The sequence below is a fragment of the Salmo trutta genome, chromosome 8 (assembly GCF_901001165.1).
Source record: "Salmo trutta chromosome 8, fSalTru1.1, whole genome shotgun sequence".
NCBI lineage: Eukaryota > Metazoa > Chordata > Actinopteri > Salmoniformes > Salmonidae > Salmo > Salmo trutta.
Genome location: NC_042964.1, coordinates 33,333,841 through 33,352,886, shown reverse-complemented (window position 1 = coordinate 33,352,886; position 19,046 = coordinate 33,333,841). Strand labels below are relative to the sequence as shown.

The window sequence follows — 19,046 nt, the reverse complement described above, 5'->3', positions numbered from 1 at the left end:
TAGAGTGTCTAGTTTGAGAAGCAGACGCCTCACAAGTCCTCAACTGGCAGCTTCATTAAATAGTACACGCAAAACACCAGTCTTAATGTCAACAGTGAAGAGGCGACTCCGGGATGCTGGCCTTCTAGGCAGAGCTGCAAAGAAAGAGCCTGTGCTAACGTAATTGCAAAAGTGTTTAATAATGATCAATTAGCCTGTTAAACTTGTATTAGCTAACACAACATGATATTTGAACACAGGAGTGATGCTTGTTGATAATGGGCCTCTGTACGCCTATGTAGATATTCCATGAAAAATGATTTACAACATGAACAATGTCTACACTGTATTTCTAATCAATTTGCTGTTATGTTAATGGGCAAAAAAAAAAGTTTTTCTTTCAAAAACAAGGACATTTCTAAGTGACCACAAACTTTTGAACGGTAGTGTATGTACAATCTGTGTGTGCCTCTGTGTGCGTCAGACTCGGGCAGACTGTCAACGTTCAGCTCAGTCTGACCTGAGCCACTACCTGAGCGGAGGGGCTTTGCTCATATTTTAGCTCCCTTTGTCTGTGACAAATGGCTGAGCTCTGAAAGCCCTGTCCATGGTGCTGAAGGCTGCAGTGATGTATGAGGCAGGTCCTGTCTGATAAATCCTCCATGTCACCCTGCCCCTGACAGACATTCATCATGTCTGGTATTTTTATGTTCGAGACTCCAGCATCGGATCCTTAATGAAACAAATATAATGCGATTTTCCGATTCCGTCTGCTTTGGAGCAAGCTTTAACCGGCTGACTTCCCTTGCAGAGCGTTGTCATTGGGACTTTGTATCTTTCCGCTCTACATGACTGTGACACTGACTTTGCTGGGTTTGTTCAGACCATGGACCTCTGTCTAAATAATGAACATGTTCCTAATGAGCCAGTTAATGAGGCTGTATTGGGGTGTATCTGGGAATAACAATGTAGGCTAAAATACATACAAACTCATATGATACAGTATATTCACATTGTGTTACCACAGGCATTTTTGCTCTTATATGAAATGCTGTGTGATCATTATCAAGGTTTCCTGGCAATATAAAGGTCAGGAACACAAAAGGTTGTATAGTGTTTTTCATCAAGTCCACTGTGATGATTGTCGTGTAGTGAGATAATAAAATTATTTCAGCACTCTGAAGAAAGGGGAGAGAGGGACTAACCCTATGATTGCAAAGAAACGTTGATGTTTATTACATTTTTTTTTTCTCAGCACAGATTCTTATCTCAGTCCCAGTTGTGCCCAGATATCACAGACAGTACAGTCAATATAAAAATGGCTTTTATAACTTTACACCCAAAGCAAGAATGCAACGTTTTTAAAATGTTTATATGCCAAAAATACTAAGAATGTATTTTCACTAAAAGTACTTGAGATTAGCTTGTGAGTCTGCAGATATGACATGGCCTTGTTGTTATTTCTCTGTAGTAGTTCTTGTGTACTTCCTGTGTACTTCCTGTGTACTTCTTGTGTAGTTCTTGTAGTAGGCACTTACCGGGACGTAACAACCCACTGAGCACAGACGTCAGTTCAACATCTAGTTTTGCTTTTCATTTGGTTGAGTTGTCAACTTGAATTAAACGTGACATCAACAACAAATACCACCATGTCATTGGATTTAGGTTAAAAGTTGGGGGGGGGGACGAAATACCCTTATGTTGATGACATTTTTCCAATCCAATCAGTTTTCCACGTTGATTCAACGTCATCACATTTCATTTTTTGTTGTTGAAATTACGTGGAAACAATGTTGATTTAACCAGTTTTTGCCCAGTGGGAAACCACAATCATTCCTCTCTAGGAGATGTCAGGACAGACAATCACATGTAGACCATCGACTCACCATCAACTCAAGGTCTGCCTTTGTCAAGATTCTTAGATCCTTCTTCAAACACTTGCAAACAACCATTTCTTAAATACCCTCTCTATATACTGTACCCATACGCAGTATCATTTTATTTAGCATAATGATGTTGTTGTTATGAGTGATTTGTGTCTGTCATTATTAATATCACACCAGTTTACTGTCCAGATATTACAACAGAGGGTTTATGTATACATTAGCAGATAGAATATATAACAATTTATCAATGAAAAAACAAAAATCCTCTCTTTCTAAATAGAAAAAAGGGTATATTCATCAAAATTTTTACACCATAGTCATTATTGTTGTCTATTCTACTACATAGTTCCTCCGTTATAGACAGTTGTCATCTCTATCTCACCTATGGATGTTGTACAGCACAGACGCTATTGCTTGGGGACCACAAGGACAGTTCCACTATTCTTAACACATTTAACAGTCAATTACAAGAGAGAGAACACCATCGTCATCATATTCTCTTATTCTATCTGTACTCTGTGAAGAACCCAGGGATGTCGAACTGTGTGTTTTAGCAGGGAAAACGATCTCCCTGGTGATGTTAGCTTGATAAAGCAATTGAATTGTTATAAAGCCGCCACGTCAGATATTATGTTGTAACCAAGAGAGTGGTCTGTCTCCCTCCTACCGGTTACTCCTCAATTCAATGATGGTGTATATTTTTCCAGAATGTCAGAGTCAAAGCTAAAAGGAAGCCGATGCACATTTTTAAACAATTACTGCAGGTTTCTCCTTTTTATACGCTTTGTCCATTCTTTGCGATTGTGTGGTAAGCTCCACGGGGGTATAGTTCTTTAAAAGGCATTGTCAGATACATTTATGACTGTGGGTTTCACTTCCACTGCAGTTGGCAGTCCGTTCCCTGAGACCCACAGCCTTGTAAAAGGAGAGTGCAGGCCGGCCACCGGCGTCAGGGACACTTTGGAGTGGCATTTCCTTAAATCCCCACAAAGGTGGTGGTTCCTCAGAGACACATAAATAAGCAGACAGGCCACTGAAATCACAGCGAGAAGCACACCAAAGACAGCAATTACTGCCGCGTGCCACTTTTCAGTGTCCTTGGCTGCCAGCTCTAATCCCTTTGTGGTGACATTGACACATTTCGTGTCATGTTTGTAGAGGATGCCGCGGATGTCCACACACACCTTGTACTGGGTGGCGGGAGTCAGATGGGTGAGATTGTACACTTTCACATCAGATGGTACGCGTGCAGTGAATGCCATGGTCGGGTGGTTGGGGTCGGAAGCCTTGTACCACTTTATGTTAGGAGCCAGACCACCATGGGCGGCTTTCCAGGCCACCAGGACCGAGTTGGACTGCACTGATTTGATGTTGACGTCCAAAGAGCCGTTGGCAGGTCGGGGGAAGTATCCATCCACCTCCACTGAGACTGACTTTAGGTCTGCACCGACCAGATTGTGGGCAACGCAGGTGTACAGTCCAGCCTCGTTCTCTGTTACATCATAGATGTCAAACGTTCCCTCTGAGTGCATGTAGTATTTATCTGAAACGGTATTGGGCAGGACCCTGGTACCAGAAGGTGTGATCCAGTAGATGTCCGGTTCGGGTTCGGCAAAGGCACGGCAGTGGAGCGATACAGAACTCCCGTTGTCAACGCTGACGTGCCCGGGCATGCTCTCAGGAGAGATGAGTGGCAGACAGATCTCTGTCATCTCCCTGAAGTGGACCTGGCGGACATGCTGGCCCTCGTACTCAGGAGGCTCCACGCAGAAGAGTGAATCCGGTTCCATGAAGCGTATGTTGGTCTTGTTCATGTTCATCCAGCGGACCACACAGTCGCAACGGATGGGGTTGCTGTGCATGCTCACCTCCCGCAGGTTGGGAAGGGACTCCACGGTAATCCTGTGTAGGGCGCTGAGCGCGTTCCCATTCAGCATCAATGTCTCCAGCCTGGGCAGTTTGTAGAAAGCATTGGGATGGATGTAAGAGAGCCTGGGGTTGTTGGTGGCCTCGATCTTAGTCAGTTCGGGGAGGTTGTTGAGGGCAAAGCTGTCGATAGAGACCAGTTCCGGCATGCTGTTAATGCCCAGCTCTTTGAGGTGGAGCATGTCTGTAAAATCTCCACGCTGTATCCTCCCTATGGGATTCTTGTTTAGATCCAGAAACTTGAGGTTGTTTAAGTTCCTCAGAGCTGCGTGGGGAACTTCGGGGAAGGTGTTGTCATAGAACGAGATGCTCTCCAAGTTGTCGAGGCCAGATAGAGCGCCGTCGGGTAACTGCGATAGGTTCATCCTGGTCAGAACTAGACTTCGGAGATTACGAAGGGGCTTGAAGTTCATGTCTTGAACGGAGGTGATCGGATTCTCCCCAATCATGAGTATTTCCAGATTGGGTATGGTGTCGAACCACTCGCTACTGATCGTCTGCAGCTTGTTGGAGTTAAGGTGGAGCCGGAGGAGGCTGTGGAGACCCTGGAACGCCGTGGGGGAGATGGAGGAGATCAGGTTGTGGTTCATGTAAAGCTCCTGAAGGTTGGCCAGCTCTGCCAGGCAGCTATCTGGCAGCTGGCGTATCCAGTTCTCCTCCATGTGTAAGGACAGCAGCTGAGGCAGCCGCCCGAGGTGGATGTCACTCATTGAGGATAAGTTGTTTTGCGACAAGTCAATCTCTGTGATGTTGGCCAGGTAATCCAAAGGTTTCTTAATCTTTGCAATGTTGTTGGTCTGCAGCAATAGCACTTGTGTGTCCATTGGTAATCTCCCAGACAGAGTGAAAAGTCCCAAGTCATTACAGTCAACAATTGGGGCCTCCATGTACACGGAGCTGGGAGAGAACCAGGGTCTGATCTCACACACACATAGCTGAGGGCAATCGACTCTCTCCTCAGAGGCCAGAACAAAGGCAGTCATGGCAAGGCCTACGAAGAAACAATCTACAAATGACACGTCCTTCATATTGGCCCGATTCCCTCCAGTAAGTAATTGGTCTTTGTAGATTAAGTGGTCTGAGCTGTTAACTTCACAAATAATGAATAATTTGTTGCTGTTGCTATAGCGACTGACTACCCCCCACCGGTAAGGAGGGTTTCCCAGGGGGCTTTTGTTTTGCTGTGGTTGTACTGGCGTCCAACCGCTCAATTTTCCCTCCTGGGCGTAAGGGTTGGGGTTAAGACTTCAGTCATACAGGCCCAAGTAGATAACGATGAACATATACCTCAGTAAGCTACAGTCCTGCTAAACACATCTGGGTTAGCCTCCATTAACGCTCTGCTTTCTTTTGAAGATGAATCACATCCATCTCTCGCCGTTGTTACTAGCTGCCTGCATCGTCAAATGAGTCCATTCCCACCTGTAAAAGAAGAGAGGGGAAAAAACTGTGAATACATTGACAGAAAACCTGGGTGCATCATACAAAGGGGATTTAGACATATTGACATTTGTTATAGAGGCAGAAGGACGCATGTTGACATTTACATTGCACGGCCCTTCAAGACACATCAGCACGGATTTAGATCTGCTTGACCTATTTCATATAATTTGGGGGCATTTCTGTGCCCTCCTGATATGGCATTAAAGGATAAATATAGGAGGATAGTGCCTTTAGAGTTAAAGCGATAAGTCTTTATTAAATTCTTAAATGGCAGATTGCGTCGGCTTAAAGGGATACTTTAGGATTTTGGCAATGAAGCCCTTTATGTCCTTCCCCAGAGTCAGATGAACCTGTGGATACCGTTTTTTATGTCTCAGCTTGCATTTTGAAAAAAGTTACTAACTACCACTGATATTGGGCGATTAGGCCTAGCTCGCAGTCTGCGAGTACGATGGGGTTGAGGTCAGGGCTCTGTGCAAGCCAGTCAAGTTCTTCCACACCGATCTCTACAAACCATTTCTGTATGGACCTCGCTTTGTGCACAGGGGCATTGTCATGCTGAAACAGGAAAGAGCTTTGCCCAAACTGTTGCCACGAAGTTGGAAGCACAGAATTGTCTACAATGTCATTGTATGCTGTAGCGTTAAGACTTCCCTTCACTGGAACTAAGGGGCCTAGCCCGAACCATGAAAACAGCCGCAGACCATTATTCCTCCTCCACCAAACTTTACAGTTTGCACTATGCATTGGGGCAGGTAGCGTTCTCCTGGCATCTGCCAAACCCAGATTCGTCCAACGGACTGCCAGATGGTGATGATTGATTCATCACTCCAGAGAACGTGTTTCCACTGCTCCAGAGTCCGATGGCAGCAAGCTTTACACCACTCCAGCCGACGCTTGGCATTGAGCATGGTGATCTTAGGCTTGTGCGCGGTTGCTCGGCCATGGAAACCCATTTCATGGAGCTCCCGACAAACAGTTATTGTGCTGACGTTGCTTCCAGAGGCAGTTTGGAACTCGGTAGTGAGTGCTGCAACTGAGAACAGATTACGCGCTACCTGCTTCAGCACTCGGCGGTCCCGTTCTGTGAGCTTGTGTGACCTACCACATCGCGGCTGAGCCGTTGTTGCTCCTAGACGTTTCCACTTCATAATAACAGCACTTACAGTTGACCGGGGCAGCTGTAGCATGGCAGAAATTTGACGAACTGACTTGTTGGAAAGGTGGCATCCTATAACAGTGCCACTAATTTGAAGGGGTCTGCACATACTTTTCTATACAAAATGTATATCACCTGGGAAAATATGTATGGGAAACAGATTTAAAAAAAACATGAAAAATAAAAAAATTAAGTAAAAAGTACAATTTTCATTTAAAAGTACTCATGAACACAAAATGACTTTTGCTGCGTTTCTGTTTACTGTTTCCTCTCTATGCTTACCTCTCCACAGTTAGGATGTTGCTCTTTATCATTTGTCATACATAAACACTTTTTTACTGAACGGATGGGTTTGATGGTGCTTGTCATAACCTGGGCTGCAGAGCAACAAAACGCCAGGCAGAGCCACAAGACGGAGAGAAGAAAAAAGGAAAGGGGGAAAGAGAGAGAGGAGGGGTGCACTGCACCCGAGACATTCCATCATCCTCATTTCTGTTTCCACCCCGGTGCTCCGAGACGACGACGGAGATGAGAAAGTCCGAACGGTGCTACAAAAACACTGCAGTCAGCCCCAATGGCAAAACAGGCCAAGAGTTCATTTCTCAAGCCACTGTCGGAGTGTGTGGCTGAGAATGTGGTTTTGGATGAGGTAGGGAGGGAGAGAGAGAGAGAAAGCGACAAGAGAGGGTGGGGGGGGATATTATTTTTCAAATCACCTGGCACTTTAGTAAGTGGAATACCTAGAGCATTCTGAAAAACATGGTTACCCTCTCTTTCCCTCAGGGAGCATTGACTCTCATTGTTTAGCTCTTTGCTTAATATTCACTGGGGAAAGAACACAGGACCTTCCTTTCTCTTACAACTGTAATTTTCTTCTATGGTGTTTCGGTTCTCACCCCCTGCTTGCTCTTGTTCCTGTGTTTACTAATCACAATTAGAGACACCTTAATGTGTTTGGGCTAAACGTTATTGCATCCACCGCATGTTCCATCACAGTGGGTAGCCATTGTCGGTCCCTTAGGGTCTGGTGCCTTGTTATGCTGTTAATCACCCACCCTGCCTGCTAATTGGCTAAATGAGACATTATTTGGATATGACTTCCATTGGGTGATCAATATCTTTGTGAGCCAACGGGGCTTCTTCACAGTGGTCACAAAATGGAGGCTGGAAAATACCGGTAGCAGCCTGAACGAGGAATCAGGGGTCTGTAAAAAATAATTTAAAAAAAAGAGCTGCCACACAATATATTAAATGGAGTGAATGAATACTACCTTCTTCCTGGATTCCTTCAGATTTGGCAAGGTGATATGGAATCCGAATGTTGGAACGGGTAGCAAGGTAGCCTACAGTACTGCCGTGTTGATTGTACAATGGAACAAAGGGCTATTTTCATATCCATTTAATGTCAGTGCTTAAAATCCCTCCTACACATGACATGTAGACTAGTGTATGATTATATTGAGGTTAGTTGTTGATTCAAATGGTGTGGTGTGCCTGGATAACATAACAGCGTTGCTCAGTACTTACTCATCTGTGAGTAAATTTGAGTTATGATAATCACAACTTGATTCATGAAAATTGATGTTTTGCCATACAATTTATTTCTGGTTGTGTTCACACCCTGCATAATATTTTCTTAGCCTCTCCCGTTGTGTAATGACAAGAGGGCTAGAATTATTATACACGCTGCAGCACTATTGCATTTCCTCCACACATAATCATAGATCATAAAGGTTTTTACCCTTCACTTTTGGACAAGGTTAAACTACCCGAGTACCAGTACTTTAGGGATGCCAGATTTTCTGTTGAATGAGTGTGCACTGAGCATCCTATTTAATAAATGAATTGAAACATCTCAGAGAATGTTGAGAGATTGGTGCTATTGGTGATGTGCTCTTTTGTGATACTGTTTAATCAACAATAAGCTTAAAAATGTAAAGACATCCCTTAAGAACTGAACCTAATTCAACTCCCATGCCCTCTGCTTTTATGCTGATGGTGACCACTTTCATATTAGAAACTAAATACATGAATTACTTCAACATTACGTCTGTAACTTAATATTGTTAAGTAAGTTCACTTATTAATGTTTAATTCATGACCCAACGGAGGAGACTGTCTCCGTGCTCTGCTGCTCTACTATTCAACAGAACATTAAGAGACATTAGTCAGGGGACAGAGAAATGGGGAATTGGAGGTGACACCGACAGAACTTTCAAGCTAGGCTAGAGTATTTTAAATGTTTAGGACACTGCCAGGTTCATAATACAATAGTGTAAAAGAGATGATGATACGAAATCCATCGCTAGGTTTAAATAGCCTATTCAGAGGTATTCGGTCTCCTAGCCTTATAATGCAAACGTGAAAAAGTAAACATGTTGTAAATACTACCCCACGCAGTGTGTAAGGTAAGAATATACAGTGCCTTGCAAAAGTATTCACCCCCCTTGGCGTTTTTCCTATTTTGCTGCATTACAACCTATAATTTAAATTGATTTTTATTTGGATTTCATGTAATGGACATACACAAAATAGTCCAAATTGGTGAAGTGAAATTAAAAAAATAACTTGCTTCAAAAAATTCAAAAGAAATAAAAACGGAAAAGTGGTGCGTGCATATGTATTCACCCCCTTTGCTATGAATCCCCTAAATAAGATCTGGTGCAAACAATTACCTTCAGAAGTCACATAATTAGTTAAATAAAGTCCACCTATGTGCAATCTAAGTGCCACATGATCTGTCACATGATCTCAGTATATATACACCTGTTCAGAAAGGCCTCAGAGTCTGCAACACCACTAAGCAAAGGGTACCACCAAGCAAGAAGTACTATGAAGACAAAGGAGCTCTCCAAACAGGTCAGGGACAAAGTTGTGGAGAAGTACAGATCAGGGTTGGGTTATAAAAAAATAAATCCAAAACTTTGAACATCCCACAGAGCACCATTAAGTTCATTATTAAAAAATAGAAAGAATATGGCACCACAACAAACCTTCTAAAAGAGGGCCGCCCACCAAAACTCACAGACCAGGCAAGGAGGACATTAATCAGAGAGGCAATGAAGAGACCAAAGATAACCCAGAAGGAGCTGCAAAGCTCCACAGCGGATATTGAAATATCTGTCAATAGGACCACTTTAAGCCGTACACTCCACAGAACTGGGCTTTACGGAAGAGTGGCCAGAAAAAAAATAAGCAAACATGTTTGGTGTTCGCCAAAAGGCATGTGGGAGACTCCCCAAACATATGGAAGAAGGTACTCTGGTCAGATGAGACTAAAATTTAGCTTTTTGGCTATCAAGGAAAACGCTATATCTGGCGCAAACCCAACACCTCTCATCACCCCGAGAACACTATCCCCAGTGAAGCATGGTGGTGGCAGCATCATGCTGTGGGGATGTTTTTCATCACAGGGACTGGGAAACTGGTCAGAATTGAAGGAATGAGGGATGGTGCTAAATACAGGGAAATTCTTGAGGGAAATCTGCTTCAATCTTCCAGAGATTTGAGACTGGGATGGAGGTTCACCTTCATACATAATCATACTGCTAAAGCAACACTTGCATGGTTTAAGGGGAAGCATTTAAATGTCTTGGAATGGCCTAGTCAAAGCTCAGACCTCAATCCAATTGAGAATCTGTGGCATGACTTAAAGATTGCTGTACATCAGCAGAACCCATCCAACTTGAAGGAGCTGGAGCAGTTTTGCCTTAAAGAATGGGCATAAATCCTAGTGGCTAGATGTGCCAAGCTTATAGAGACATAACCCAAGAGACTTGCAGTTGTAATTGCTGCAAAAGGTGGCTCTACAAAGTATTGGCTTTGGGGGGTTGAATAGTTATGCACGCTCAAGTTTTGTTTTTTTGTCTTATTTCTTGTTTGTTTCATAATCAAAAATATTTTGTATCTTCAAAGTGGTAGGCATGTTGTGTAAATCAAATGATACAAACCCCCCCCCAAAAAATCAATTTTATTTCCAGGTTGTAAGGCAACAAAGTAGGAACAATGACAAGGTGGTGAATACTTTCGCAAGCCACTGTACTCTAGCTGCTGTAAACTACAAACAGTACAGCCTGCAATAGTGTATGTGGCAAAGGGCTCGTACACTTAACTACTGTGTCTAGTCCAGGATTCAAGTGTTTCCTGCACTGTACTAACATGTCAGTATGAAATCAGGTCAAGCTGGGTTTTCTTTCCCTTTCAATACAGTTAATTTTCCCCCACAATACAGTTAATTTCCCCCACAATACACTGTTCAATTACCAGTAGCCAACAGGAAGCAATGGAGAAAATATCTAGGAAAAAATTACTGCCTGGGTATCAATACCATCACATTAACCTCCAGTGACCTGAGGAAGTCGTAATGGCATTAAAAACCTTAGCCCAAGACAGATGAGGGAAATCAGCCATAACCCATTTAAGCTTAGGTGAAAACAAGAGTTCCAAGGAACAAAGAGGGGAGGAGGGAAAACTGGAGCTTGTTTGGCGTTAAGTGGCAATAACTTGCATAACGCCTGCGGTTCTCAGACAAAGAGGAATGCGGTTAATACCGAAGCCAAATGGAATTATAAGATGGATGCTCCTAATCAGAGTCCTGATGCAGTGCAGCATCAACAGAACGATACGGCAAAGGGAGAGAGAAATAGAAATCTGGATTTGTCCCTACTGCTTCCAATGTGTCCAGGCCAGTGGCACATACACTCCCCTATGTACTAAAACTTTTAATTTGGCTCTTCGCTCCAGCATTTTGGATTTGAGATCACATTTTTTATATGAGGTGACAGTACATAATGTCACCTTTTACTTGAGGGTATTTTCATACATATCTGTTTTATCGTTTAGAAATTAAAGCCCTTCATGTATCTTGTCCACAAATGGGTACCAAATACTAACCTTTTGACTAAATGTAATACACTATAAATACATTTGTCCAAATATTTATGACACCTTCAAATGAGGGGACTAGATACATATCTACATATATATATATACAGTCGCTAGGGCGGCTGAATCAAGTGCACCGCCCGACAACAGCGTGAAACGAATACAAAATATAGGCATGCAAAGCTTTATCGTTGTAGTTTTTTACAGAAATGTTTGGTGATCGATTAGGATTGCCTTATCAATGCCTTGGTGACCATTGCGCTACAACATGCCAACAGACGATAGTTTCTTCTCCAGAGTACATCCCCAATGATTTCTAGAACACAAACACATGTTCTGATTCTGACAACTGTTTTGATGGGTCCTAGAAACCGATGAGTTGGACAAGAGGCAGGACACATATGGGTAAAGCAGCAATTTTTGAAAATTCGTCATTGGCTTTGATACTCTGATTGGCTAGAGATGATCCAATTAATGATGACTTTGTTTTGTACAACACAACCTCATTTTCACGTCACCACAAACGACATCAACGACGGCAGTCTCAGAACTGGAGTACGTAGCGAACATAGCGCAGCGGAAGAATTCAGTTCAGACAAGCAGAGAGCTGGGCTCCTCCTGACTCTGTGACGGTAACTCAGCCATGCCGCTGTGGCTCATCTCATCATCAAGCAGCCAGCCTGCACTGTTAGTCTGGAAGCTAGCTGCTTGTTTGAAGTGAATTCTAAATCCTAGCCTGCGGCGGTCGGCTGGGGTCAAGTGGCGATGAGGGGGGATCTGGAGATGATTACTTTGGAACATGTAACCGTCACTTATTTATGCCAATCTACAGTATTTATAAGTATGGAGGTACAAAGGGGATGTTGCGTTACATTCACAAAATGTTCTGTACCGACATTAAGTTGGGGTAAATTAGGCTGGGGTCGAGAGGTGAAGAAAATTGAGATCATTATTTTGGTAGTGTGCAGTCGCTTGTAGATATGTTGTAAGAAACGAAAGGTACTGTCTTATGTATGAAATAAACATCACATTCTGTTCTGATCACGGGTCAGTAAAACTCCCTGAATGTACAGTAGATTCCCAGAGGAAACAGTGGATGTGCTGCATCTATCGTAGGTGTTGAAAGGGAACATACTGGCCCTCAGGGATGTGATTATGTAGCCTATACCATTTCGCCGGTAACAAGGAAGTATGGTATCTGCTGAAAGGTAGACATTACCCTGGCAGGGCTAAAACTGTTTCCCCGACATAAAGGTCATACGTAATTGCAAAGTAGGGCATCAGTGGAATTGCCTCCTTTTTGCAGGAGAAATGGCGTGTGTATTTAAGAAATGGTTCACAGGAATTCTGATCCATTGGTTATAATCATCAAAGGCTCTCTCTTTACCCCTCTTCTCTCTCTCTCTTCCTCTCCCACTCTCTCTCTCTAATATCTCCCTTCCCTTCTCTCTTCTCATCCTACTTTCCGTGTTTCTTCTCCCCCCTCCTGTCTCTCTCTCTCTCTCTCTCTCTCTCTCTCTCTCACTCTCTCTCTCACACACACTCTCCCTCTCTCTCTTTCTCTCTCCTGCTCTTGCCTTTCTCTATATTGCCCATTTCCTTCTCTCTTCTCATCATGCTTTCTCTCATTCTTCTCTTCCCCAGATGAAACCCCTATAGTGGGTTCCTCTCCTCTCCATCTCCACTCCTTCCCTCTTCTCCATTCAACCCATTAGCATCATTATCTCCAATAGAGGAAACGCAATGTGTCTCCCTGACCTGCCCCTGTTTGCCTGCCTGATTCTCTCCCGGTCCCCATGTCTGTCTGCCTGGCAGGCTAAGTGCTGCATGGATAAGCCGCTTGGTGGGTTGCTTTGTGAGCCTCCTGTCCCTTCCCCTGCCCTTTACCTCATTGATTTGCCATTACACCTTTTTTTCTAAGGTAAGGGGAGAGTCCATTAAACACTGTCTACTATGCAGTGTGTGTGCATAATTAAGTTTTGTGTGGCGGTGTGAAAAGGGGAAAACGTTTCCCCTTACACCTGCTCTTGCATGGCCGCAAATCAGCAGCGAGTCAACAGTTAATGCGGAATCAATGTTCCAAATTAACCACAGGACACCCCAGGTCTGAGCTCAGCCTAGCTCAGCCGCGTGCCTCTCTTGCTCTACAGCCAGTGCCCTTGGGCTGAGCAAGAGAGAACAGAGAACACACATCCAAAATCACATGCACACAAACATTTGCCTACAGGCAACTACAGACCACACACAAACGGACACATGCATGCATGCAAAGGCAGGCACACACACACACACTCACACACATGCACGTGTTTAACCACACGTGCACAAGAAAGTTAGCCCATCTGAATTACAGAATAAGGCATCATTTTATAATCCCGCTAAATCAGCCATTGATAAGGTCCAAAGCATGGCGAACACGCCAAACACTTATTTATCTCCCTAATAGATAACCGTACTCTCCCTGTCACTCATCTACATTATTCTCCTCATAGTTGTTAACCAGAATGAAAGGAGACAGAGATTTCACTCAAAGTCAGAAGGAAATTTAATCTGCAGGTGCAAATGTGTCATGTTTTCTCCCTTGGAGATAGATGCACGGCTATCTATATTTATATGAATAATATATATATTTGGTCAAGAGGCCACGAGTCTGCAGGGACTATGTTTCCTTCAGCAGACAGAATCAATCTTTATACACCACTGAAATGAATTTAATTTCAGCTCGGCCTTCTTTACTATGATTTTATGGCTCTGATAGGCTGTGTAGGCCTTCACTGTAAATAAGAATTTGTTCTTAACTGACTTGCCTAGTTAAATAAAGGTTAAATAAAAAATTATAGGGTATTCTAGGGTACCTATTGTTTCCATTCACCTTGGCTCAGAACAGGCCTGAACATGCCTGGGGCTCCTGAGTGGCGCAGCGGTCTGGGGCTCCTGAGTGGCGCAGCGGTCTGGGGCTCCTGAGTGGCGCAGCGGTCTGGGGCTCCTGAGTGGCGCAGCAGTCTAAGGCACTGCATCTCAGTGCAAGAGGTGGCACTACAGTACCTGGTTTAAATCTAGGCTGTATCACATAAAGTTGTGATTGAGAGTCTCATAGGGCGGTGCACAATTGGCCCAGCATCGTCCGGGCTAGGCCGTTGTTTTAAATAAGAATTTGTTCTTTAACTGACTTACCTAGTTAAAGAAAAAAAATTGCCACCTGGAAATGCAAGATGGTTTGCTATATCAGGTATGTCCATGGGCTCAGTAGAGGTATGTCTGTACTGATGTTGGGTACAGTGCACATTTACTCCCCTCCGTATGTATTTGGACAGTCAAGCTAAAATTACAAAGGTATATACTCCAGCATGTTGGATTTGAAATCAAGTGTTTGATATGAGGCGACAGTATAGAATGTCACCTTTAATTTGAGTGCATTTTCATACGTATCTATTCTACCATTTAGAAATGAAAGCACCTTATGTTGTTAGTCCCCCCCATGTGAAGAAGTCATAAGTATTTGGACAAATTCACTATTTTTTTTTACTAGGTAAGTCCGTCAGTTACTATTTTAGCCCGTCAGTTAAGAACAAATTATTATTTACAATGCCAGCCTACCGGGGAACAGTTGGTTGGTTAACTGCCTTGTTCAGGAGCAGAACGACAGATTTTTATCTTGTCAGCTCAGGGATTCGATCCAGCAACCTTTCAGGTTACTGGCCCAACACTTTAACCACTAGGCTACCTGCCATAGTGGTTATAGTGTATCAAAGAAGTGAAAAGTTTAGTATTTGGTCCTGTATTTCTTGAACGCAATGACTACATCAAGCTTGTGACTCTACAAACTCAGATGCAAAATTAAAAATGTTTGCTTCACTATCCAAATACATACAGAGGGGAGTGTATGTGTCTGTGTCTGTGTGTGTGTGTGTGTGTGTGTGTGTGTGTGTGTGTGTGTGTGTGTGTGTGTGTGTGTGTGTGTGTGTGTGTGTGTGTGTGTGTGTGTGTAATTGTGCATGCATGTCGACTGTACTCGTGTGTCTGGGTGGGTGTGCAAGTCTATGATGCATGTGTCTGTGTCTCCATACATCCATCACTCTGTCTGGGTAGCTCACAATTGCGTGACTGCCTGGATTTTAGCCCATTCAGTCTCAGTGGTATTGTATCACTCCTAAGCAATAGCTTCTCATTAGTTTATCCGGGGCTATACCTATTAATCTTGAATATTATGGAACAGATCGAAAGCACGGCAGCAATCCTCAGATGTCTCTCCTCTATTTGAAAATGCTATTTGCATATGTCCCTCTTACCATGCTCCCTCTGATTAAAATCTATATTCCCTGAGACTTCAGGAGTTACCTTTGAACGGATGAAAGGGTATCGCTTCATTTCAACGCCATTTTCAGGCTAGATTAGAAAAGCTGAAATGTCATTGATGCAGGTAAACAACAATACTTTGATTTTGAATTCATACTTGCTTTTCTTAATGTGTGCCCAACCCAAATATGTTTGTAAACAGAAGGCTATCAGCTATGGAAGGCCTGTTTACTCTACTGTATGCTTGAATGCTCTGAACTCTTCCCTGTAGCTCTCTGTCTGCACCACTGTTTCCATGCTGTGTATTCAGGTATCAGAATCAAACCAGGGGCTTCTTGTCATACATCATTATGCAACTAACAATTAATTAGGCGCAGTGTATTTTGACATTGAGTATAGGACTGAGAGTTAAACCCACACATCTTTGCTCCTCCTCATAGATAGATAGCCTTGAAAATTGCACTCGGGCTACATGTAAATTCTCCTCTAAATACATACACCCACACACTGGCACACATCACTGTATTAGGCTATTGTATGAGAAAAAGCTATTTAAATCCTGTTTCACATAGGCCCAATGTAATGTAGCCCTAACAAGATCAATAGACCTGTTTACACTGTGCTCTACTGCAGGAGTTATTGGGTAAAAAGCAATGATCTATTTTGAACTAAATGAAATCACCATTTGACTGAAGGATTTTTATTCCCACCTGAGAGGGAGAAGTAGTTACATTTAGGGCTCTGATTCTTAAAATCCCAGGCTAGACACATAGCATTACAGATTAACTCAGTAAAGTGAATAGCAATACTCGTTTAAAGAGAAGGTGAATATCGACGGGTTTGCTGACAACATCACAAAAATTATGTGCGTGCGTTCAATGTGGACGGAAGGAGTGTGTTGTTATGACTCTTACTGGTCAGATAGCTAGCAACAATGACAAGAAGCTGCCATGTGGGGAATTGTGTGTGTCTCGTTTCAGCTTGTTGTAGATGCCATGTCTTGTTTTGAGGTGTTTTGACTGACGTCATGTCTATGCTAATACGGCTAAAATCCACTTATGAGCTAACCAACAACTGTAATGATATATTTGAGAAACAACAAGTGCTCATTGTGCAAATGTATTTATGTTTCCAATAAACATTTGGAGACTAGTAAGAGTCTAAAAAACGTTTTAAAAAACTAAAAAACTCTAAAAAACTCTAAAAAATAAAATTTAAAAACTAAAAAAATAGTAAGAGTCTACCAGTTTAAATGTTGTTAACAGTCTAAACCAACCCCATCTGGTTTTCCCCTTGTTGCTAAACAACCAACCCGTCCATAGACATACACAGAGCTCTGTAAAATGAAGGTAAACAGTATTGTATGTAATGTACAGTAGACTAGGCTAAATATGAATTGTGTTACATAGAGACAGGTTACTGTGCTATGCTGTGCTATACAGCGCTATAGGATGAGCTGGCCTTGGATAGGCGTGCCAAGCACCGTTCGGTCTGCCATTTTCTCACCACAGGATGAAGATGGTCTCCATCAGAGGCAAATTACAATGATAAAAGGGTGGTTAGGTTTCATGGTGAGCATTGAGCAATGTTATATCATTTCATATTGAATGAGTGTTGGTTAGGCTTCCAATGGTTCTCGACCCATTGTGCCCATGTTCAATATAAGCAGCATTAGCTTTCAGAAGCAACAAGGTAGACTGATTCCCTGATCCAGCAACAAGGTAAACACTGTCAAAGGACAACTGTGCCTCATATATAGGATACATTATAGTAAGCCTGACATGTTGACTTCTCATTTGAATATTCCATGAGCGTTGGAGAGGTTATAGTTTGGAGAGAGAGAGGGAGAGAAACGCCCCAATGCAGTTAAAGGATTAGAGACTCGCTGCTTCGCTTTCCAAATCCTGCAAGGTGTAGGAGGTCAGGCTCCGGGGATATGTGGTTATGTGATTGTGTTCAATGTGGACTATGATCTGAACATAAGATGCCTCGCAGTGACAAGTGTCATTACGCAAAAGCTCCGGATGCAACGTGCAGATATGGTGCTGAAGCGAATGGATCTGATGCACGATGCATCGTGGGAGTGTTTGTGTGTGTGTGTGTGTGCGTGCGCGTGTTGTGTGTGTTGCGTGCAGCCCGGGGATAGGCCTATTAGTGCTTTCGTGGCAGGTAGCTACTGAGAACGGGTTCTCTTTGATTGCAACAGGATGATTCAACCGAGAGCAAAGCGAGAGGGGAGGGAGAGTTAGCCACCATTCTGAGAGTTTCTAGACGTGTCTTGTGTGCGCGCTCTCTAAATGCATCAGCAACAGGACGCGCATCATAGCATACATATATGCACAAATCCACCTGCTTTACGAAAATATATATATTCGACGTCGTATATTTTTGGTGGGATTTCATTCATAATCCATTTCCATCATAAAGCACATTCTGCATAGTTGCGCAAAAGCTTTCCTGCGTCTGAAGGTTCGAGAACAATCAGTAGCCTTCCAAGCTGTCATGCATGTCCGATTGTTACATTTGCAGTAAAACATAACGATATACATTTTCATACATCATGTTTTATATAGCTTAGCAACACCTTTTCTCGTTATGCTAGTATTTACTGTGTCGTCAAAGCCTTTCAGCAAACCAGATATTTCCCGTTAACTTCTTGGAAATCCGTACTGCAACAGTGGCGATAAAGAATATGCCCCACATATCTGCTCTCTAGATGACAGAAAAAATATTGGGGAAAGGGGGGAACTCACCCGCAATAGTCATCTTCTCCCATCGATCGATAAGTATTCCCTATATCCCCATCTAGCGCACTGGTCCAGAGACGGAGGAGAGAGAGCGCGCAACACAGACAAGCCTAGACGGCGGCTTCTTATTTTTACGCAGTTGGAGAGAGACCAGCTCCAGATTTTCCTTCTTCCCAGTGTTGTTCCCTATCAGAAAACCGAAAGTCCACAAGCAGAGATAGCTGTTGGGTTGGTAGAAGAGCCTCTATCCCCCGTGTCCTTTTCCACGGTGGTTAACGGCGCATCTCCCTCTCGATCAGCTGTCACAGAGTCATGGTGCTTTCTGCTCAACACTCATTAATATCAGAACAACCTCGGCTCTCCAGAGAACAGCCAATGGCGTTGGAGATTCAGGCACGGCGCTCTCAGCATCCCGAGTCTGGTTGGCTGAATTCACCCGTCTGTCCTTTCTTCGACCCTCTCTCCCAGGGAGTCTTGCAGGGGAGTCTTGAAGCAATAAGGATGGAAATGAGATGAGGGCGCAGGAAGAAAATGGATATCTGTTCCTATTAGAGCTTGCGCTCGGATTGAGTCCCATGGGGGGTTTGAACACATTGTTCGACAAACGGATGTTCCTGCTGGGTAAGAGGAAGCTCCATTACTGTATGGTTTACCAGTGGTTTGGAACAGATCATTTGGATTCCCATACCCTCTGTTCATCAGGTCCTAGAGACATTTAGGACATGT

The 19,046-nt window shown here is 43.3% G+C and overlaps 1 protein-coding gene across 1 annotated transcript; it reads right to left on the bottom strand.

Annotated features, from left to right (window-relative positions):
- Positions 1-1,188: 1,188 nt before the first annotated feature.
- Positions 1,189-18,658, bottom strand: LOC115198730 (leucine-rich repeat neuronal protein 3). Its single transcript, XM_029760957.1, has 2 exons — positions 18,327-18,658; positions 1,189-5,213 (listed from the first exon to the last, which is right to left on the bottom strand). Exon 2 carries the CDS (start codon positions 4,817-4,819, stop codon positions 2,699-2,701), a length of 2,121 nt encoding a protein of 706 aa, XP_029616817.1. The 5' UTR covers positions 4,820-5,213; positions 18,327-18,658; the 3' UTR covers positions 1,189-2,698.
- Between the last annotated feature and the right edge of the window lie 388 nt (positions 18,659-19,046).